The sequence below is a fragment of the Larus michahellis genome, chromosome 10 (assembly GCF_964199755.1).
Source record: "Larus michahellis chromosome 10, bLarMic1.1, whole genome shotgun sequence".
NCBI classification, from domain to species: domain Eukaryota; kingdom Metazoa; phylum Chordata; class Aves; order Charadriiformes; family Laridae; genus Larus; species Larus michahellis.
The window spans coordinates 18,587,394-18,607,874 of NC_133905.1; the positions used below are offsets into that span (position 1 = coordinate 18,587,394).

A 20,481-nucleotide genomic window follows, 5' to 3' on the forward strand; every position below is an offset into this window, starting at 1 on the left:
CCCCACCCCAAGTCACCCCACACCCCAGGCACACTCCGCCCAGCTTTATTCAAGGTAAAGCACTTGGGTGTGGGGCAGCGCACAGGGGCTTAGCACCACGCAGCACCCGCTCCCTGCCCCCATGCCCCCCTCGCCCCCATCCCTCTCCTTACAACAGGAGAGGGGACACACACACACACCCCCCCCCAACCTGCCCTCCATCCCCATGGGGGGCACCTGCCCCACAGCGGGGAGGGCTGAGGTGGGGTGACCACATAGCTTCCCCCCTCCCCAGCACAGGGCACCCCCCCATAACGATCTGCCTCACAGGCAGGGTAGGGACATCTTAAACAGGTCCCCTACACCGCCGCAGAAAGGGGGTGCTGAGGTGGGGGGGGCAGCTCAGTCCAGGGGCGTTAGCACCAGCTTGCAAGCAGCAACAGCACCCCAAGTCCCAGTGGTGCCAGAGGGTCAGGGGCATGACTAGGGGGGCCAGCGGGCACCTGGCAGCCGCTGCCCTGCCAGCCCTGGTAGCAGTGGCAGCGGAAGTGGGTCCGTAGGAAGAGGGTGTCAGCAGAGGACAGCTGGCCCTCGGCCCAGAAGAGGGGCTGCTGGGGGTGGTCACCATCCCGGCGCCGCAGCTGGAAGCTGGTGGAGTTGAGGTGGAGGAAGACGTCGGCGGTGCTGTCCTGGCGCAGGCAGCGGCCCCGGCCCTGGCACAGCGTCGTACTGCAGAGCTGCGCCGCTGTCGTGACATTCACGATGTAGCGGCCCAGGTCCCCCTCCAGGTAGTCCTTGATGATCTGGCATGAGTCCTGAGGGAAGAGGGGAAATCAGGGGTATGTTGGGGTGCCCCAGGGAGAAAAGCACCCCAGATGGGGAGGACACTGCAGCCTTGAAACACTGGTCACCTATCATCTACCTTCCCAGGGGCACACTGACCCCCAAACCTACCCGGTTTTTGGTGAAGTCTGCGTCGCCCCAGAAAATGGCCCCGGCTGCACCCAGTGCCGCACTCTCTCCGATGGTGGAGATCAGATCCGGCTGTGGGAACAGAGCCCAGTTAGTGCCCACAGACCCCACACAGCACCCACACCCCCCAGCACAGTGCACCCCAAAGAGCCCGCTGTGGGGTCAGGGAAGCAAGACTCATCCCTGCTCCAGGTGACAGGGTGAGGGGACTGTCCCAGCTCCTTAGGGACAAGGCTTCCCAACACCACCCGTCTCCTCAGCGACTAAGCCAGCACAGTACAGCGGCTGTGGGCTCACATACCCCAGGGTCCCGGCTGCCGAGACCCAGGAATCCTAAGGCTCCTCCCAGGCGCTTCCCCGGTGATGGTGACCATTGGTGCCAGTCCTGCTGCCAGACACCTTGCCCATAAGGGCGGGTTGTTTGTGGCACCCCATCACCCACCCATGGAGGGGTTGAGCTGGGGGGTCTCCATGCCATGACCTCCCCCTTAGATGGAGGCAGGCAGGGCCAGGCACCCCTCCTGGTCCCCGGGGCCAGCCTCATGCCAAAGGATGCTGCTCCCTACCTGTGGAATTTGGATAACGAGGTGAAGTCTCTGTGCTCAAAGACCAATTAAGACTGGCTTTGCTATCCCTTGTGCAACCCAGGGGAGTGAAGACCTGTCTGGCTATCACAGGATACATAAATAACGGGGAGCCAGGGGACAGCCCTGCTTTTCATCAGCAGAGACAGTAAAATCAAGATAACAGAGACTTTGTGTAGTTCTTTGTTTCCTGGAGAGGCTACCACGCCCCGTAATTGGCCTTTCCCTCATTACCTGTGACGTGCATATTAAAGTTGACACCCTGTATATGCTAATGAAGATTTTAGAGATCAGGCTAAACATACATGACTATAGCACTCGTCTCTCCACCCAGATCACACTACACGTCACCTAGGGGAGGGCAACCTTGTGATTTTGGGGATAAAAGGATGGAGAAAATGAACGGTTAAATTGGGAGAGAAGAAACTTGATACATGAGGCATCAGTCAACGAGCTGCGTTCTCTCCCTCCACCCCAGGCAGGGACGCCTTTCTGGGTAAGCGCTGCGCCTTTCACCCGCTGGGGAATGCTACCCCGGGTTGTTGTACTATCATTCTTGCTAGCAATATTAACCTTAATTAATTAGCGCTATTGTAGTTGGCGAGTTTCTCAACAGCAACCTCGAATCTGCTTCTGTTGCTCTCAATAAAATAACGGGTTTCGATTACTTGTGAATCTGATTCAGCGGAAGTCCTTTGGTGGGACTCTGATAGTAAATCGGTGAAAGTCCTGGGACTCTGACAGACAAATATTGAAACTACAGTCCTTTCAACGCGACACTACCCCACGCAGGGGCAACCAAACCAAGAGGTGGTGGTGACACCATGAGAACGGCCACCAGCCTCCAGAGCCATCCCACTCTGTGGATTGGGATGCGACAGGGGCAGAGGGACCACCTCGGCTGACCCCAGAGCCCAGGTACCTGGGGCTCGGGACAAGGACGTCCCAGTGGCACAGCCCTACCTGGCTGAGCACGTCCAGCTTGCGGATGTAGGTGGGACGGGTGTAGACGAAGACGGGCAGGGAGTAGCCATCGTGGTGCTGCTGCGAGATGCGCATGGCCTCCATCACCCGTGCCCGCACGAACTTCCGGCTGTTGGGTGTGGATGCCAGGAGCACGTCGAGGTAGATGGAGGGGTAGAGGGCCGTGCTCTCCCTCCAGAGCCACGCCAGCTGGTCGTTGCGTGTTTTCTCCACGTCCGGGCACTGCCCGGTGTAGCTCTCCTTGTTCTTGCTGTAGTCATGGTTGTAGCAGTCGGGGAAGAGGTAGAACCCCCAGACCTGCTTGGGGCGGAAGCTCTTGGCCACACGCAGGGTGTTCACCATGAACTCCCGGGCGGCGGATTCGAACTCGAACACCGCCTGCTTGTTCACCTTCTCCGGGGACCAGGAGAGCTGCCGCTGGTGCACCAGGTGCTGGGACACCTCCCGGTAGATGTCCTTGGGCTTCCAGTTGCGAGCCCAGATGGGCCGCCACTCCTCCCAGTCGATGACGGCCAGCCCCTCCTTGGCGGGCGAGGGGATGTACTTGCTGATGCCATCCCGGAGGCGGGCGAGGTGCTGGGACATGCTGCTCTTCTGCGGGACGCCACCGTTGACGGCCACGCGCTGGGCGGTGTAGTAGGGGTAGAGCCCCAGGCGCTCCTTGTAGAAGATGGTGAGGTTCTGCCCCACGAAGCCCTCGTTGGGGGAGGCGTGCAAGTCAAAGAGGCTGAAGTCCAGGGACACCTGGAAGCGGGGCTTGCAGTCCTGGGTGGGCACGTTCCAGGCCACCAGGAAGGGCCGGCGGGTGAGCAGGGGGGCGGCCGACGGCTTCTCGGGGGGCTGCCGGGCCAGGGCCAGCAGGGCCAGCCAGGGCACGGCCACCAGGGCCACCGCGCAGCCCCCGCGCATCCTGCCCAAGGTGGGGCCTGGGGACAACGGGGACGGGGGGTCAGGAGCGGCGGAGCGGGGGGGGGTGGCCCTGCCCCAAGCCCCCTCCCCACAACCCCCGCCCGCGCTCCGCTCCGCTCCCAGGATATCCCGCTCCCAAGCGGCTCCGCCCGCGCCCGCTCTGGATCCCTCCCGCCGCCTTTGTCCCACACCGGCACACAAAGCGCCGGGGCGCGGCGGCGGCGTCCCCCCAACCCCCCGCGGCGTCCGCAGCCCCGCTCCCCCGCCCGGATCTCACCGCGGCTCACACCGTCCCCCGCCGCGGGCTCCCACCGGCACCGCCTCCCCCCCGCCGCCCGCTTTAAACCTCCCCGGCCCGCACCACCCGCGGGGGCGCCGCCGGCCCGCCCCGCCCCGGCCCGCCCCGCCCGCCGCACGGGCCGTCGCGGAGCCGGGGGGGGGGGAACCGGCGACGGCACCCCCACCCCTTCGCCGCCGCCGCCGCCGCCGCCGCCGCACACACCTCCGGGGGGACGCGGCACCGGGCACGGCGTGCCGCCCCCACCACCGCCGGTGCGCTTGGTACGGCCCGGGAGGCCACGCCCCCCCCGCGCGCGGCGGAAGGGGGCGGGGCGGCGGGGGGCCGGTAGGGGGCGCCGCGGGGCGCGGGGGGCGGTGGCGCGTGGGGTCCGGGGCAGGGGGGAACGTCCCCAAAACTGCGGTGACCCCAAGATGGTGGTGACCCCAAGGTGGTGGTGAGCCTCAGGACGGTGTCCCCGGGATCGCGGTCACCCCAAAATGGTGGTGACCCTGGGACAGTGGTGACCCCCAGGACGGTGTCCCCAGGATCACATTGTCCCCAAAACGGTTGTGACCCCGTAACGGTGGCGACCCCAGGATGGTGGTGACCCTGGAATGGTGGTGACCGCAGGATGGTGTCCCCCAGATGGTGTCCCCAGGATCATGGTGTCCCCAAAATAGTTGTGACCCTGGAACGGTGGTGACCCCAGGATGATGTCCCCTGGATGGTGGTAACCCTGGATCAGTGTTTTCCCCAGGATCACATTGTCCCCTGGATGGTGGTGACCCTGGATCAGTGGTGATCCCAGGATGGTGTCCCCAGGATCATGTCCCCAAAGTGGTTTTGCCCCCAGAATGGTGGTGACCCTGGACCAGTGGTGACCCCCAGGATGGTGTCCCCTGGATGGTGGTGACCCCGGATCAGTGGTGACCCCGGATCAGTGGTGTCCCCAGGATCAGATTGTCCCCTGGTTGGTGGTGACCCCAGAACAGTAGCGACCCTAGGAAGGTATCCCTGGATAGTGGTGACCCTGGAACAGTGGTGACCCTAGATCAGTGGTGATCCCAGGATGGCGTCCCCAGGATAACGTTGTCCCCAAAATGGTTGTGACCCCAGAACAGCAGTGACCACAGGACAGTGTCCCCTGGGTAGTGGTGACCCTGGAACGGTGGTGACCCTGGAACAGTGGTGATCCCAGGATGGCGTCCCCAGGATAGCGTCGTCCCCAAAATGGTTGTGACCCCAGAACAGCAGTGACCACAGAACAGTGTCCCCTGGGTAGTGGTGACCCTGGAACGGTGGTGACCCTGGAACAGTGGTGATCCCAGGATGGCGTCCCCAGGATAGCGTCGTCCCCAAAATGGTTGTGACCCCAGAACAGCAGTGACCACAGAACAGTGTCCCCTGGGTAGTGGTGACCCTGGAACGGTGGTGACCCTGGAACAGTGGTGATCCCAGGATGGCGTCCCCAGGATAGCGTCGTCCCCAAAATGGTTGTGACCCCAGAACAGCAGTGACCACAGAACAGTGTCCCCTGGATGGTGGTGACCCTGGAACGGTGGTGACCCTGGAACAGTGGTGATCCCAGGATGGCGTCCCCAGGATAGCGTCGTCCCCAAAATGGTTGTGACCCCAGAACAGCAGTGACCACAGAACAGTGTCCCCTGGGTAGTGGTGACCCTGGAACGGTGGTGACCCTGGAACAGTGGTGATCCCAGGATGGCGTCCCCAGGATAGCGTCGTCCCCAAAATGGTTGTGACCCCAGAACAGCAGTGACCACAGAACAGTGTCCCCTGGGTAGTGGTGACCCTGGAACGGTGGTGACCCTGGAACAGTGGTGATCCCAGGATGGCGTCCCCAGGACAGCGTCGTCCCCAAAATGGTTGTGACCCCAGAACAGCAGTGACCACAGAACAGTGTCCCCTGGATGGTGGTGACCCTGGAACGGTGGTGACCCCAGGATGGTGTCCCCAGGGCGGTGGTGACCCCAGAACAGTAGTGACTCCAGAACAGTGGTGTCCCCAGGACAGTGCTGTCCCCAGGGCGGTGCCGTGCCGGGCAGGACGTCCTGTGCAGGGCCGGGGCTGTCGGTACTGCTGACTCAGGAATGGCCCGGCGGGTTTCCTGCCTGGGGGGACAAGGGGGGCCACGGGGGCAGCAGGTCTGGGGGACACTTCCTTCCCAGGGTGCTGCTGAGGCTCCCGCAGGTCCCCCCAGGCGGGCAGCGGGACAGGCAGGGCTCAGGGACCAGCCGTGTGGTCAGTCCCCATGTCTTGCCTGTCTCCTGCCGGCTCTGGCTGGGGCTGGGGGCCATCGGGGTGTCCCCACGGAGGAAGCACCGGGGCCAGAGCGCAAGGGTGTGCCGGGGCCAGCAGGGGAAGGAAGCGGGGCTGAATCTGCGGAAGCGCTCCCCAGCCGCCCGCTGGCTCCCTGGGGAGCGGGCGGGAGCACCGAGCCCGGCATTGTTCAGTGCCGGCAGTGCCAAGCCCAGAGCCACCGGTGCCCACAGATGGCTCCGGTTAGAGGAACCCACTCGGGTGCCAGCTTTGGCAACAAAGATCCCACCAAGAGGGTGACGGTACTGCCAGGGATGGGGACGGTGTCCAGGCCGGCCGCTCCGAATCCAGCTCGGCGTGGCCCACGGGCAATGCTGGGCACCATCCGGGAGAGGGGCAGGGAAGGTCGGTCATGGCCGGGCGTGGGCTGCCAAAACCCTCGGGAGAGATTGCAGGGAGCCAAGAAATCCCAGCGCCGGCGGGCGCTGCCCTTCCCCTCCGGGCAGTAAACAGGCTCCCTTTGCTGGCAGCAAAAACGCCTAAAATTTTCCATCCTCTGTGACTTCGTGCACCGAAGAGAACCGGCCCCGCCGGCAGTGGGGTGGCCGGAGGGGTCACACGCAACTTTCCACTGCCGGGAGGATGGAAATCCTCAACGTCACGCAGCTTCTTGCTCTGTGTCGCCTGCCTCGATTTCCCTCTATCCTTTCCCACAGGAAAGACCCTGGATTTTGGGATGGGGCAGCCAGAGAGATCTATCCTCCCCTCTCCTGTCTCGCCCCGCCGAGCGTGAGATGATGCTAAGCCGTTCCCAGCTGGGCAGGAGAGTGGAAAGGGACGTGGGGCAGGAATCCCTCACGGGTGCCGGGTAATGGGACATTATTCACATCCGCTCGTGCCGGGCAAGTCCGGGCAAGGTGTGAGACGAGCAGCCACAGGGCCAGGAGTGGAGGTTGGCACCCACCTCCACCTTCCGTCCAGGGGCTGCAGGCACAGCCCTGCCCCACAGGTGGCAGGAGGGGGACGGAGGTGGCCCCGGCAGACACAGAGCTGCTCTGTGGTGAGCCACAGCCACCACCTTGTTTAACCTCCCTGAGCCGTACTGCCCCACACAGCCGCCTGGTCTCCCTTGAGGCCATCACAATCTGACCCCTCCTGGAGCTGGTGCCCCTATGGATCACCAGGCAAAAATCCCAGAGCCTCGTCCCCCGCAAGCCGACGCGCTGGCAGGACACACCGCACCACTCACCCTCATTACAGCTTTCGTCAGCGGCTCATTTCCGAGCCGGCTTGCGCGGAGGAAATGATGAGAGGTGGCTGCGGCCGAAGGAAAACATTTGCAGGGCGGCCGGGGGGCACGGAGTGAGATCACTCTCGTCCCACGGACAGCCAGCACCGCTCGGGGGACAGGCAGCATCCCGGCACAGGGTCAGCAGGGTCCGAGAAAGTCAGGAAAGTCGTCAGGCCCCAGTGATTAATGAGGCGCTGATTTGGCAGGGCAGGCGATGAAGGAGCAGACAGGCGGATCCTCCCCGCCGCGACGCCCAGGTCCCTTGCTGCCTCCAGGGTCCCTCCAGACCTCCCCACATTGAATCACAGAATGGTGGGGCTTGGAAGGGACCTCTGGAGATCATCTAATCCAGCCCCCCTGCCAAAGCAGCTTCACCCAGAGCAGGGTGCCCAGGAACGCTTCCAGGCGGGTTTGGAATATCTCCAGAGAAGGAGACTCCACCACCTCTCTGGGCAGCCTGTGCCAGGGCTCTGCCACCCTCAAAGGAAAGAACTTCCTCCTCAAGTTTAGGTGGAACTTCCTATGCTCAAGTTTGTGCCTGTTACAAAGGGCAGAGGAAAAGGAACCTGAGCTCCAGCCCTACTGCGCTGAACAAAAAAATTACATATATTTATATAAACACATTTCAGTTTTATATTTAAAGGGTGTCACAGCAGCTACGAGCAGAGTCTCAGTCCAACAAAGCCACTAACTGCCAGTAGCGCAGCACACGGAACTGGAGCACCTGGAAATGGTCATAACTCACAACTCCTTCACCACCAGTTCAGCCACGCGTGCACAAACACCCCCACCCTGAAAAAACAGGGGGCTCAGGGCGCCGGCTGCAAACAGAGCGGCACAGCAAAGCCCCCCTCCCCTCGGCTCTCCAACATCTCCTTCCACCCACGGGCACGGCCACTCGCCCTCCCCAGTAAGACAGCTCTCGGGACTTGCGGGCTCTACAAATAATTTTATTGAAATTTAACAAAAGTGGACAGATGCACCAGGAGGAAGGACCATAAATAGTGTACTTTTCCCAAACCCACAGGGTCCTACGCGCACGCTAGAGGAGCAAGGAGCCTAGTGTTGGTGAGTACAGTTCGGCTACACATCCACATGGGAAAGCACGACATCGCACAGAAATCATAAAAACAAAAAAAACCCAAAAAAAGCCCCCCAAAAAAAATCCAAAAAAAAAAGGAATCAAAAGGAAAACTTTCCTTTTTTTTTTTTTTTTTTGCTTGCTCCAACACCACAGTGGACACAGATACTATTTACAGCGACCTTCACATTTTTAAGATTCCCTCTGGGTGCTCCCGAGGCCCTGCTGCCACAGGAGGGCTGGAGGCGGCGGAGGGGAAGGGGTCCCGGGGGGCTGGCTGCTTGGGGAGGGGGGAACCAGCCTGGGAAGAAGCAGGGCAGGAGGCAGCTTGTTGGCAGCCTGTGGAGGTTCACTGCTGCTCAGGTGACAGGGCAGGGTGGGAGAACATGGGAGAACACGTGTTTTTCGGGGGGAAGCATGTTTGATGCCCTGGGGGAAGGGTGGGCAGCCTGTCAGGGAGGACAAAAGCACCCTCGCTAAGCTGGTCTGGGTCCCTGCCCTCCCACGGGGTTCGGGCCCTGCCTTGTCAGCAGATTTTTGGCCAGCAGCCAGGCAGGGGGCTCCCAGTCCGGGCAGACAAATGGCACCAGCCCCTTCCCTGCGCTCCTCCTCCACCTTCCCCCTGTACCCAAAGTGGGTTCAGTGCTGCTTCCCGCTCCCTCAGACAGCAGCGGGGCAAGGCAGCACCGGCAGCCCACGGCTTTCTCTCCTCTTCCTGGGGACAGCAGCTCCTGCTCTCCTCCAGAGCCCAAGGGACGTCCTTCCCAGAGAGATCCGGCCCGGGAGAAACTCAAGAGCAGGTGGTGCGAATAAGAAACACTTCAGTGGGGGATTGTTTTAAGACAAGACTCTTTCAAGCAAGCAGGAGAACAAAAGATGTCGAAAGAAGCGCCCAGCATCACAGTGTAGACGAGCTCCCTGCCGGAGCCCTGCCCAGCCCTGCCTGCTTCCCTGCCCAGCGGCAGCCAGCACATCCACTGCACCCTCCGTGCTCGCTCCTGTCGATGGGAACAGCGGGTGGGGGGGTGGGTGGTGACAGGAAGACGGCAACAGCCACGCCGCTGTTATCTCCCTGAAGCCGGGAATGTGGCCCCGCGCCCAGGAGGCTCTCGGCGGGCACGGGGATGGATACATCCAATGTAGACGCCGACAGGGCTGGCGGCCAAGTGCCAGCGGCTTAAATTAAAAATCGAGGTAGCGAATGTCTGAAGTGCTTAGAAAGTAAATAAGTTCTGGAACGAAAGAGGAGGAAAGCCGAGCGGCTGCTGCAGGGAGCAGGCTCTGACCCGGTTTAAAGCTGTGCCCGCTGCCTCATGGCCGGTCCTCCTCTGCCTGCCCGGTCCAGGGGTGGCTGAGCAGGAAGGCAGTGGGCGAGGGACAGCACTGGTCAGGCCTCTTCCCAGCCCTGCAGCGGCTGGCTCGGTGCCCTGGGGCCTGCACACAGGGGTGAGAGGTTTTTTTGGTGCTGCCAAAGTGACCCCAACCTTCTCAAGCGGGAGGAAAGAGGAGAAAAGAGCAGGACCTTCCGGGACAGAGCAGAAAGCCTCCCTTTAAAGTGCATCGCATTTCTCCTCCTGCCGCCAGCTGGGACATGGGAGGAACCATAGTTCACATCGCCAGGGAGATTTCCAAGCCAGGGCAGGCACACAGATTGATTGTTTTCGGGGAGCCAGGAAGGAAGAGATGATTTCTTCCTGCTTGGCCCTGTCGAGGCCCACTCCACTGGGAGGTACGTTCAAGACGGGAGCAGGGGGCCAGGACGTTACAAGGAGACACCTTGCCCAGCAGCCTGGCCCCACAGCAGGCAAGGGACAGCACCTGGCAGGACCCAGCTCGCTAACAGGGGAGGCAATTCCACTGCAGAGCTGGGGACCTTGCTGCCACCAGCAGCAGCCACAGACCACAGAGATCTGCTGCGGGCACAGGAACTGCAAGCAGCAGCAAAGCCAACCGCCCCAGAGCCGGCATAAGCGGGGAAACGCACAGGGGGAAGAGACCGAGGTCCAAGATAGCGGCATCTGATCTCCATCCCCTTCCCAAGAGGAACGCAGCAGCCAGCCGAATGTGCTTTGAGACCGGCCCCCCCTCAGCCTCCCCTGTTTATCCTCCATCAACGGACCCATGCAGGGGAGCATCACACAACACCCGTGTCAAGCGACACGCCGCAACACTGGCCATCTAAACCCCAGGCCCAAGGGATCTCAGGGCCCGGACAGCGCGTTACCTTGCCCTGGCTCTCCCTGGGCCGCATACCTGAGAAGCAGGGGATTTTGTCTGGTGAGAAGTGCAGGCTCGCTCTCCCTTTAACAGCTCAAACACAGCAGTTTGCAGTTCCAGTTACCCATCAAACATCGGCTAGAGGCTACAAAAGGTATTTCAGTCTTCTGACTCAAGCGAGGATGTTTGTAAGCAGTCGTTGCACAAGGTCACCCATCGCCTGCGAGGAGCGCTAGCCAAGCCCAGCCCGGCCTGCTCCGTCCCGCCTCACCTCCGGGCAAGGGGAGAGCCGCCGTCCCCGCCACGCACCCAGAGTCCTCCTTGGGTGGGAACACGACGCAGCCTCGCCTGGTGAGGCTGGGGGCGGTGGGGCAGGGCCTCCCGCCTGCGGGCAGCAACGTCTGGCGACTCACACCTCGCAGATGATCACCGGGAAATCCACGTGAATGCGAGGGTGCTCTAGTTTCACTATGCCCTGAAAGAAGAGTCAGAGTGGTGAGCAGAGGAGACCACTGAACAACAGCCGCGAGAGTCACCCCGTACAAGAGAGGATTCCGTGCCCTCAAGGAGTTCACAAAGCCGCTGTGACACCAGGTATGCCTGAACAGCAGCAGGCAAAGTGAAAGCACTTTGCCCTTCGAACTCGTCCCTGGAGAGCTGACAGCAGCGCGGCTGGTGGCCACACATGGTGGGTCCAGAGCTCAGCAGAGCGAGAAAGGAGGGAGCTGCTCTGCCAGGCACTGCCCGTGCAGCAGCTGGTGCGTGACTGGCAGATATTGGCCGTCTGGGCTTTTCATCCGGCACCTTTCATTCACGGGATTTAAAAAGAATGAAAAGAGCTCTCTGAGAGAAAGCAGCCCGGGCAGCTGGCGCACAAGAAAAGCAGCTTTCTATCCAGAGGGGAGGCTGCTGAATGCACACTCCCTCCACGCCAGCTCAGGCGCCTTTCCCATGCTCTGTCCAAGCCTTCTCCTGTTACAGCACCAGGAGGACCCGCTGGCAGGTGGGGGGCTGGGAATGGAGGGGGGGGGGTTCAGGGCTGGGCCTGCACTCACAGAGCCAGAGAAAAGCCTGGGCTAGCAAAGCGCAATTTAGGGCCGGTGTTTGCTCTCTATAGCTCAGCCAAGCTTTCCAACTGGGTGGGTTTCAGCCCACATCAAGGAGGGTTAGGAGATAGTCCCACAGCTCAAGCCTGCCTCTGCAGTAACAGCCTGGGGAGCAGTGGCAAATTCTTCTCCCCCATCACTGTCTGCACAGCACCCAGAGGAGTCCCATTCCACCAGAGGGTTGCTCGCCCCTTGGAGCACACCAGGTGCTCACTAGAGCCATGCCTTTCTGTTACTTAGGAAAGACTCCTGCAGGGTCTCTCTCCAGCCCTGGTTTGATCCTCCCTTTTCTCTGTTTAGACCCCTAGAAACTTCCCTACATGCAGGCTGACCTTCTCCTGCACCGAGACCCTCCACTGGAGTCCAAGCCCCTGCCCGGCTTCATCCCAGTTGCTTATTTTAAGAAGAGACTTTTGTGCTGAGATGCAAAATGCATAGCTGTCAACAACACTGTCACTACTGAGCAGCTGGAGGGAACATGCGCGCTCGTGTCAGTGAGTGATGGGCTCTGGCTGCTGCTTCCCAAAGCCAGGGCCTGGCCGTCCGCAGCGACATGACACTGGCTGAGTAAGCGCAACACCTCTCATCTTGTGGAAGGTGGTCAAATGATGGAACGCCATGGCCGTGCATGGCTGCCTGGCACTCTGTGCCCCACAACACACAGCCACCTGAGCTATCTTCCCCAGCCTGGCAGCTCTAAAGGGCTGGAGGGCACTGCTTCTCTCTGGAAAGCGGGGCTAGAGGGTGTCACCAGCCTGCCACAGCCTCATTAGGTGACATGGGTGTGAGACAGGACACACAGGAGACACAGCTCTGAGGCAGGAGCTGAGGGGGTGAGTGGAAAGCCTTTGCCTTCCCAGCAAGAAGATGCCCCGGGGGAGAAGGTAAAGCCAGGACATCAGCTGTCACCGTGGCGCTTTGTCATTCACTTTCCACCACCCTTCTCCACACGCTACCTGAGGTATCAGGTTCTTATGGATCCTCTTCAGCTTGGCGCGCTTCCTCCCATTCTTGGTAACGATTGTCTCCTCGTAGAACTCGTGGGCGAGATCCCCGTCCTCATCGTAATACATGGAGCTGCCGAGAGGAGAGGGGTGGCGGGTGGGCAAGGGCCTGACGACATCTGCTGTCTTCCCATGCCCCGAGCCGGGGAGGGAGCCGGGGCAGGCCGGCACTACCCGCCCTCTGCGGGCTGCGGCGACCACCCGCTGCCGGGGCTGCCCCCTCAGCCCCCCGCAGGCCAGGGCCCGTCCCCCCCGCCATGCCGGTGCCGCTGCTCGGGCGGGCCTGGACCGACGCCCCCCTCCCCGGTTGCCATGGCAACCGCCCCCCCCCCCCATCTCCTTCTCCCTTCTCGGCCTCTCACCCGCGGCGTGTGAAGACGAAGGGGGTGGCGGCGCGCGCGCCCCGCGCCCGGGCCAAGGCCTGCTGCCCGCCGGGGCCCTCGGCGCCGCCGCCGCCCGCCGCCGGGGAGGCGAAGGGCCACAGCCCCCGCGACTTGGAGCCGCTGGTGCCCATGGCGGCGGCGGGGGCGGCGGGAGCGGGGCGGCGGCCGGGGGGGGGGGGGGGGGCGGGCGGGAGCGGCCCGGAGGCGCCCAGCGACACCGACCGACCGCCTCCCTGCGTGCGCCACCGCCGCGCTGCGACACTTCCGGCGCCCGCGATGCCCCCGGCACGTGACTCGGGAGGGAGGAGGTGCCCGCGTCACGTGAGAGCGGCGCCGGGCGTGCCCTCCCCCTTCCCGCCTTGTGCCGGCGGGAACCTCGGGACCGCAGGTTCGAATCCCGCCGCGGCCGCTCACCACGTGCGGCCACCGGTGACACCGGGGGGGTCTTCGTGTCCCTTCCCGCCCCATCCTCCCCGACAAGGACACAGCGCAGGCCAGGCCTCGTCACCAAGATGCCTTTATTGGTGCTCGACACCCTGCTTCCCCCCAGGGATGCTCGCTGTCCCCCACTTCCCCAGGGACACCCACCCCCCTGGGGACACCCTCTCCCCTGGGACACCTGCTACTTCGGGGACCCTCACTCCCCGGGCCAGCCCCATGGCGGCTGCGACGGCCCGGTGGGTCCTGGCATGCCCCGTTCCACCTCCCCCCCTCCCCGGTGCCCCCCACCCGCCGGCGGGCAAGGGTCCCGGCGCACTGGCTGGCCACGGGCACAGGCGGCACGGTCACCCCGGGGTGCGCGTGGCCAGCGCTTCCTGCATCTTCTGGCGGCAGCGGGCGTAGCGGTGCCGCAGCCGGCGCACGTGCTCCTCCTCCTCCCGCTGCAGGATGCGCAGGAAGTTGTGCAGCTCCGGCAGCGTGAAGGCGTCCCACTGCGGGCAGACGGGCTGCCATCGCAATGGGGACGTGGCAGCAACGTCCCCCCGCCACGTCCCCCAGGGGGTGCAGGTGCCAGTCCCCTTCCCATCCCCGCACTCACGTTCACCTCTCCGGTCTCATTCTCCTTCAGGACAAAGCTGAGCACCTTCTCGCTGGGGCCGGCCAGCAGCCGCAGCCGCAGGGGCTGCTCCTCGTCGGCCAGCTTCCGCAGGTACACTGCAACAGTGGCCATGTGTCACAGGGGGACACCAGCATGGGGACATCACTGCCATGGGGACACTGCCACTATGGGGACACCGCCGCCACAGGGGACACAGGACACTGCCACCAAGGGGGACACCACTGCTACAGGGATGCTGGCACCATGGGGATGCTGCCACCATGGGGACACCATTGCCATGGGGACCACTGCTGCCACCGGGGGACATGGCCACAGTGACAGAGGACACTGCCACCAATGCTACAGAGATGCTGCCACTATGGAGACACCCCTACCACAGGGGACACTGCTGCTACAGGGATACTGACACCATGGGGATGCTGCTGTCATGGGGATGCTACCACTGTGGGGACATCACTGCAATGGGGGACACCGCTGCCATGGGGGAAAGGGGACACTGCCACCAAAGGAGGATAGCACTGCTACAGAGATGCTGCCACTGTGGGGACACCCCTGCCACAGGGGACACTGCTGCTACAGGGATACTGACACCATGGGGATGCTGCCACCATGGGGACACCATTGCCATGGGGACCACTGCTGCCACCGGGGGACATGGCCACAGTGACAGAGGACACTGCCACCAATGCTACAGAGATGCTGCCACTATGGAGACACCCCTACCACAGGGGACACTGCTGCTACAGGGATACTGACACCATGGGGATGCTGCTGTCATGGGGATGCTACCACTGTGGGGACATCACTGCAATGGGGGACACCGCTGCCATGGGGGAAAGGGGACACTGCCACCAAAGGAGGATAGCACTGCTACAGAGATGCTGCCACTGTGGGGACACCCCTGCCACAGGGGACACTGCTGCTACAGGGATACTGACACCATGGGGATGCTGCTGTCATGGAGATGCTACCACTGTGGGGACATCACTGCCATGGGGGACACCCCGCCAGCCACTGGGGACACTGCCACCAACGGGGACACCACTACCCCAGGGACATTGCCACCATGGGGCTACCCCCACCCAGGGAAAGCTGCTACTACAGAGACACCGCTGCCACTATGGGGAACGCTGACACTACAGGGGACACCACCGCCAGAGGGATGCTGCCACCACAGGGGACATCACTGCCATGGGGGTGCTGCCACCATAGGGTCACCACCCCCCCAGGGACACTGCCACCATGGGGTTGCCCCCCACCCAGGGGAAGCTGCCACCACGGTGACACCACCACCGCTATGGGGACAGGGCCACCCCAGAGCACTACCTTGCTCATCCTTCTCGGACCTCTCGAAGAGGGCGAACTTGCGGGGGTTGTCGACAACGGTGAACTTGCGCAGGAGGGCGTCGATGACCTCGCTGGCGCGGGTGTGCGAGAGGATGTGCAGGTGCTTGACGGTCCCCTTGGGCAGGTAGAAGGACGTGCGACGCTTCACCCCCTGGGCGCGGGGCCCCGGCCGCCCCGCTTGCAGGGAGGGGACCCGCTTGGTGGCCGGCACCGAGACGGGGCGCACCAGCTTCAGCTGCACCTTGATGAAGCCGGTGTAGGAGCCGTCCTTGTTCTGGGAGACACCGGTGGGGGGGTGAGCGGGGCCAGGGCAGGGCGCCGTGACCCCCCCCGGCCCTGTGCCATCCCCATACCAGGCTCATGAAGAGGTTGCTGTTGATCTGGCTGTTGTACTCCTTGATCCGCTGCTCCACCTGCGCCTGGTCCAGCTCTGCCTTCTCCCACTCGCTGGGCTCATCCTGTGTGACAGTGGCTGGGCTGAGCGGCACCGTGGCTGGGGGGGGCACACCTCTGCCCACCCCGGCGTCCCGCCGCCCCCCAGCCCGCCCTGAAACACTGGCTGACACACAGTGACGGGCGGGCGGTTGCGTGGGGTTGCATCAGCCCAGCTGGCGCTGAGCTGGGCCCTGCCGGGGAAGCTCGGCTGAGCTCACCGCTGCCCCGGCCCTGCTACGGGGACACCGGCACCGGCCACCCCCCCACCAGCCCTCATCCCCGGGGCTGCAGGGAGGGGTGAACCCGCCGTGAGCACACCCCGGGGCCGGACATCCCCTCCCAGCACCCCAGATCAGAGAGGTGTCCCCGAGGCAGAGTGCTGGCAGCCGCCAGCCCGGCACCGGGGCGGGCTGGGTGCCTGTGGGGATGCCCCGGAATTCGGGGCAGGAGTGCTGGGCTGAGGGGTGCAGCCCGCCCGTGCCGCCGGCACCCCGCTTCAAAGTGCTGGCCCCACACAGGGTGGACCCAGGCGTCCTGGCTCAGCGTCCCCACCGCCCGCTAATGACTATTTACGTGTGGCTGCGGAGCCACCGCGCAGAACTGCACGTGTCCCCACGGCACCGCGGGGCTGGGAAGCACCTGGGGCTCCCAGCCCTGACGGCCACCCCATGGCACACTGGCGCTGCCGGGCCCTGCTGGGGTCCCCACAGGATGGGGACAGCTGTGAGGCCGCCCCGGGGGGGCTCACCCTGACACCCCCCAAGCACTGTCCTTCGCCCTCTCCAGGAGCGGCTGCGGCCCCGGGGGGCCATGGGGCAGCCATGCCAAGCAGTAAAGCCCCACTCGCCCCCCTGCACCTCGCTCGCCCCACAGTGCCACATCCAACCGGACACGGTCACGCTGCCCCACAGCCCGGCCATGCTTGCCCCAGTGGCAAGGTCATGACCGCCCCCATATGCTCGCCCCCACAGCAGAGCCACGCTCAGTCCTGCTCTTGCCCCCACAGCAAGACCACGCTCGCCCCACGCCTGCCCCACGGCAGGACCGCGCTCACCCCATGCTTTCCCCACGGCGGGGCAACACCTGCCCCCGCACCAGGACCACCCTCGCCCGCTCCCCATCACCCAGCCCCCCGGGTTCGCTCCCCCCCGGCTGACGTCACCCGGTTCCCCCCATGACGTCACGGCCGGCGGTCCCGGGAACCGACCTGTCGGCGTCGCGGGCGGCGGCCGAGGGAGGTGCGGGCGGTGTAGAAGAGCTCGGGCTCGGAGTCGGAGTCCTCCTGGCTGCAGTAGCCGCTGCTGGCCGTGCTGCCCCCCGTGCCCCCCGCGCCGCCCCGCCGCAGCGCCAGCGCCGCCGCCGCCCCGCAGCCCCCGGCCCCGCCGCCGCCCCCCGCCCCGGCCGCGGGCACGGACACGGCGGCGGCGGACACGGCCCGCCCCGCCCGCCCCGCCGCCCCGCGGGCACACGGGCACGGCCGGCCCCGCGCCAGCCCGGCCGGACCCCGGGCTGGGGCCCGGCTCAGCCCGCTCCCGGCTCGGCTCAGCCCGCCCGCGGTCGCTATCCCGGCTGGGCTCGGCACAGCTCCGCTCCTTCTCCCGGCTCCGCTCCGCACGCTCCCTATCGCGGTGCCGTTCCCGGCTCGGCTCAGTCCGGTGCCGGCTCAGCCCGGTGCCTGTGGCGGTGCCGTCCCGTCCCGGCTCAGCGCCGTCCCCGTCCCCGCTCCCGCCGCGGCCCCGCCCCGGCCGTGGGGCTGACGCGGGCCGGGGGCGGCGCGGCGCGGCCCCGCTTCCGGCGGTGATTTCACCCGCCCGGACCCGCCTGTGCCCCGGCGCGGCACGGTATGGTCCGACATGGGACAGCCCAGCATGGTCCGGTACAGCCCGGCATGGCACGGCTCAGTATGGCTTGGCACAGCCCGGCGTGGCACAGCACGGCCCCGCCAGCCCAGTATGTCACAGCCTGGCATGGCACAGCACAGCATGGCTTGGCATGGCACGGCGTATCATGGCACAGCACAGCATGGCACATCCCAGCCCAGGCCAAGCCGGCATGGCGCAGCCCAGAATGGCTTGGCATAGCCCAGCCCAGCACAGCCCAGCATGGCTTGGCATGGCATGGCATGGCACAGCCCATTATGGCTTGGCACATCTTGGCATGGCACAGCACAGCCCAGGCGAGCCCAGCATGTCACAGCCCAGCACGGCACCGCACAGCCTGACATGGCACAGCCTGGCATGGCACTGCACAGCACAGCATGGCTTGGGATGGCATGGCACAGGCCAGCATGGCACAGCATAGCCCAGGCCAACCCAGCATGGCACAGCCCATTATGGCTTGGCACAGTGTGGCTTGGCACATCCCGGCATGGCACAGCCTGGTGTGGCACAGCACAGCAACATGTGGCTTGGCATGGCACGGCATGGCACAGCCCCTTGTGGCTTGGCACATCCTGGCACGGCACAGCACAGCCCAGGCCAGCCCGGCATGACACAGTACAGCCCAGCATGGTTCAGCACAGCCTGGTTTGGCACAGCCTGGTATGGCATAGCCTGGCACGGCCCAGCCCATCCCGGCATGGCCCATCCTCGCACAGACCAGCCCAGCCCACCAAGGCTCAGCCCAGCCTGGCACCGGACAGCGTGGCATGGCACAGCAGAGCCCAGCATGGCTCAGCACAGCTCAGCATGGTTTAGCCTGGCACAGCATGGAATCACAGAATACCAGGTTGGAAGGGACCTCAAGGATCATCTGGTCCAAACCTGCTTGGCAAAATCCAACCTTTCTTGACAAAAAGCATGTCCTGGTGCCACGTGGCACAGCACAGCTTGGCATGACATGACATGGCCTCAAACGGCACAGCCCGGCACAGCCATCCCCAGTCCAGGCAGACTCCAGGTTGGCCACCCCCCACCCATGCCCTCCCTCGCAAACACAGACCAGGCCCTACCACATTGGTGTCCTTCTCCAGCGCCTGCTCAGTGCCATCATCCTCGTCGCCAGCGCCCGGGGGGCCGCTGCAGTCCAGCCGCACCAGGGCCCGGCACCGGTAGTGGCAGGTGAAACTGCAGTCTGGGGATGGGGACAAGAAGGGGGGTCAGCAGGGCCACCCATCCCCTGGTGTCCTGAATCCAGCTGGTGGCATATCAGGGTGCTTCGTGTTGGGTCCTCATCAAGGCTGGTATCACCACCAGGTCCTGGCCTTGGTGGCTGTGCCAGGGGGGGTACCGGTGCCCAGTGGGGCAAGGGCTGGTGCGTGGTGCCAGTACTGGTGCCCAGTACCCCTGTCTGCGCCACTACCGGTGCTGGTACCTAGTGCCTGGGATGCCACTGTGCCTGGTGGCACGTTGTGCCCACACTGTACCGGTGCACAGGGGACAGCATGCACATGGGACCTAGTGCCGTGCCATGCTGCTGACCGGTACCGTGTGTGGTACCCGTGCTCCCTGCCTGGGCAGTGGGGATGGCTGGTGTGGGGGTGCCTGGTATGGGGATGCCCAGTGCCCAGTGGGGGTGCCCGGTAATGGGATGCCTGGTGGGGGTAATTGGTACCAAGATGCCTGTGCCTGGTGCAGATGCCCAGTACCGGCACGCTCAGTGCCCAGTGTGGGTGCCCAGTACTGGGACACCCGCTGCTCCGTGGGGGTGCCTAGTGCCAGGACACATGGTGCGCGGTGGGGGTGCCCGCTACTGGGATGCTCGGTGCTTTTTAGAGGTGCCTGGTAATGGCATGCCAGTGCCCGGTGGGGGTGGCTGGTCCCGGGCCACCTTGTGCCTGGTGGTGGGATGTCTGGTGGGGGTAGCCCGGTGACGGGATGCCCGTGCCCGGTGGGGTGCCCGCTGGCGGGATGCCCGGTGGGGGGAGTCCCGGGGGCGCGGCGCGGTACTCACGGCGGCACTGGAGGCTCTTCCTGCCGCCGCCCCAGACGAATTCCCCGCAGAGGTCGCACCAGGTGTGGAGCCCGCGGCGCCGCGGCTCGAAGCGGTGCCCGGCGCCCGGTACCGCCGTCAGCCGCGGATCGGGGTGCGCTCCGGCGCCGGTTCCGGTCCCGGACCGGCGGGCCGGGCTGATGCGCAAGGCGTTGGTCCGTTCCAGGCGGCCCCGGCCCGGCCGCGGCTCCGGTTGCAGCTCCCGCAGCTCGATGAGCTCCATGGCCCGGCGGCCGCGGGCGCTGCGCGGCGGCGGGGCGGGGGCCGGCACCGGGGATGGGACCGGGGCGGGGACCGGGAGGGGCCGCCCCGTCCGGGCACGGCTGGGGAAACTGAGGCAGGAGCCGGGGTCCCGATCGCCGCCCCCGGTCCTGGCGAGCCCGGCGGGGCGTGATGGAGGCGGGGATGAAGCTCTCAGAGCCGCTGCCAGGGAAGAGGGGCCCCGCTCTCCCCGCCACCTCTCCCAGGATCAGGGCGAGCCTCGCTCCGTGCCTCAGTTTCCCAGCGAGGAAGGGGGCTGGGGGAGCCTTTCAGCAGGCGAGAAGCAGCGAAATGTCCCCTGAAGAGCCTCCATGCTCGGTCCGGCCGCAGCCCCGGACGAGGAGCCAGGAGTAAACTCATCGCTCTGAGCCCTGGCTCCTC

At 64.7% G+C, this 20,481-nt stretch overlaps 3 protein-coding genes across 4 annotated transcripts; all 3 read right to left on the bottom strand.

The window, feature by feature from the left end:
* Positions 1-28: 28 nt before the first annotated feature.
* Positions 29-3,788, bottom strand: HYAL2 (hyaluronidase 2). The gene is made up of 4 exons (XM_074602850.1): positions 3,706-3,788; positions 2,499-3,445; positions 934-1,023; positions 29-794 (listed from the first exon to the last, which is right to left on the bottom strand). The coding sequence occupies exons 2-4, from the start codon at positions 3,426-3,428 to the stop codon at positions 396-398; spliced, it is 1,419 nt and encodes a 472-aa protein (XP_074458951.1). The 5' UTR covers positions 3,429-3,445; positions 3,706-3,788; the 3' UTR covers positions 29-395.
* Positions 3,789-8,210: 4,422 nt separating this feature from the next.
* TUSC2 (tumor suppressor 2, mitochondrial calcium regulator) lies at positions 8,211-13,319 on the bottom strand. The gene is made up of 3 exons (XM_074603245.1): positions 13,047-13,319; positions 12,637-12,757; positions 8,211-11,049 (listed from the first exon to the last, which is right to left on the bottom strand). Exons 1-3 carry the CDS (start codon positions 13,196-13,198, stop codon positions 10,984-10,986), a joined length of 339 nt encoding a protein of 112 aa, XP_074459346.1. The 5' UTR covers positions 13,199-13,319; the 3' UTR covers positions 8,211-10,983.
* Positions 13,320-13,567: 248 nt separating this feature from the next.
* On the bottom strand, positions 13,568-20,108 carry RASSF1 (Ras association domain family member 1). 2 transcript variants are annotated; one of them, XM_074603246.1, is made up of 6 exons: positions 19,801-20,108; positions 18,860-18,981; positions 15,828-15,932; positions 15,454-15,748; positions 14,107-14,222; positions 13,568-13,999 (listed from the first exon to the last, which is right to left on the bottom strand). In XM_074603246.1, the coding sequence occupies exons 1-6, from the start codon at positions 20,060-20,062 to the stop codon at positions 13,853-13,855; spliced, it is 1,047 nt and encodes a 348-aa protein (XP_074459347.1). In that variant the 5' UTR covers positions 20,063-20,108; the 3' UTR covers positions 13,568-13,852. The 2 variants fall into 2 exon arrangements, with proteins under 2 accessions (XP_074459347.1, XP_074459348.1); XM_074603247.1 differs by lacking the exons at positions 18,860-18,981; positions 19,801-20,108 and adding an exon at positions 17,117-17,241.
* Positions 20,109-20,481: the final 373 nt, after the last annotated feature.

What these genes read in the sequence shown, in the direction of transcription:
- HYAL2 (XM_074602850.1), bottom strand. Translation starts at nt 3,428, where the DNA reads ATGCGCGGGGGCTGCGCGGTGGCCCTGGTGGCCGTGCCCTGGCTGGCC. An exon ending in AGCTGGACGTGCTCAGCCAG is followed by an intron (nt 1,024 to 2,498) that starts GTAGGGCTGTGC and finishes CTGTTCCCACAG; the next exon opens with CCGGATCTGATCTCCACCAT. An exon ending in CAGACTTCACCAAAAACCGG is followed by an intron (nt 795 to 933) that starts GTAGGTTTGGGG and finishes CTCTTCCCTCAG; the next exon opens with GACTCATGCCAGATCATCAA.
- TUSC2 (XM_074603245.1), bottom strand. Translation starts at nt 13,198, where the DNA reads ATGGGCACCAGCGGCTCCAAGTCGCGGGGGCTGTGGCCCTTCGCCTCC. An exon ending in TTCGTCTTCACACGCCGCGG is followed by an intron (nt 12,758 to 13,046) that starts GTGAGAGGCCGA and finishes TCCTCTCGGCAG; the next exon opens with CTCCATGTATTACGATGAGG. An exon ending in ATAAGAACCTGATACCTCAG is followed by an intron (nt 11,050 to 12,636) that starts GTAGCGTGTGGA and finishes CTCTTCTTTCAG; the next exon opens with GGCATAGTGAAACTAGAGCA.
- RASSF1 (XM_074603246.1), bottom strand. Translation starts at nt 20,062, where the DNA reads ATGGAGCTCATCGAGCTGCGGGAGCTGCAACCGGAGCCGCGGCCGGGC. An exon ending in TGGAGAAGGACACCAATGTG is followed by an intron (nt 15,933 to 18,859) that starts GTAGGGCCTGGT and finishes ACTGTCACACAG; the next exon opens with GATGAGCCCAGCGAGTGGGA. An exon ending in ATGAGACCGGAGAGGTGAAC is followed by an intron (nt 14,000 to 14,106) that starts GTGAGTGCGGGG and finishes GTCTGCCCGCAG; the next exon opens with TGGGACGCCTTCACGCTGCC.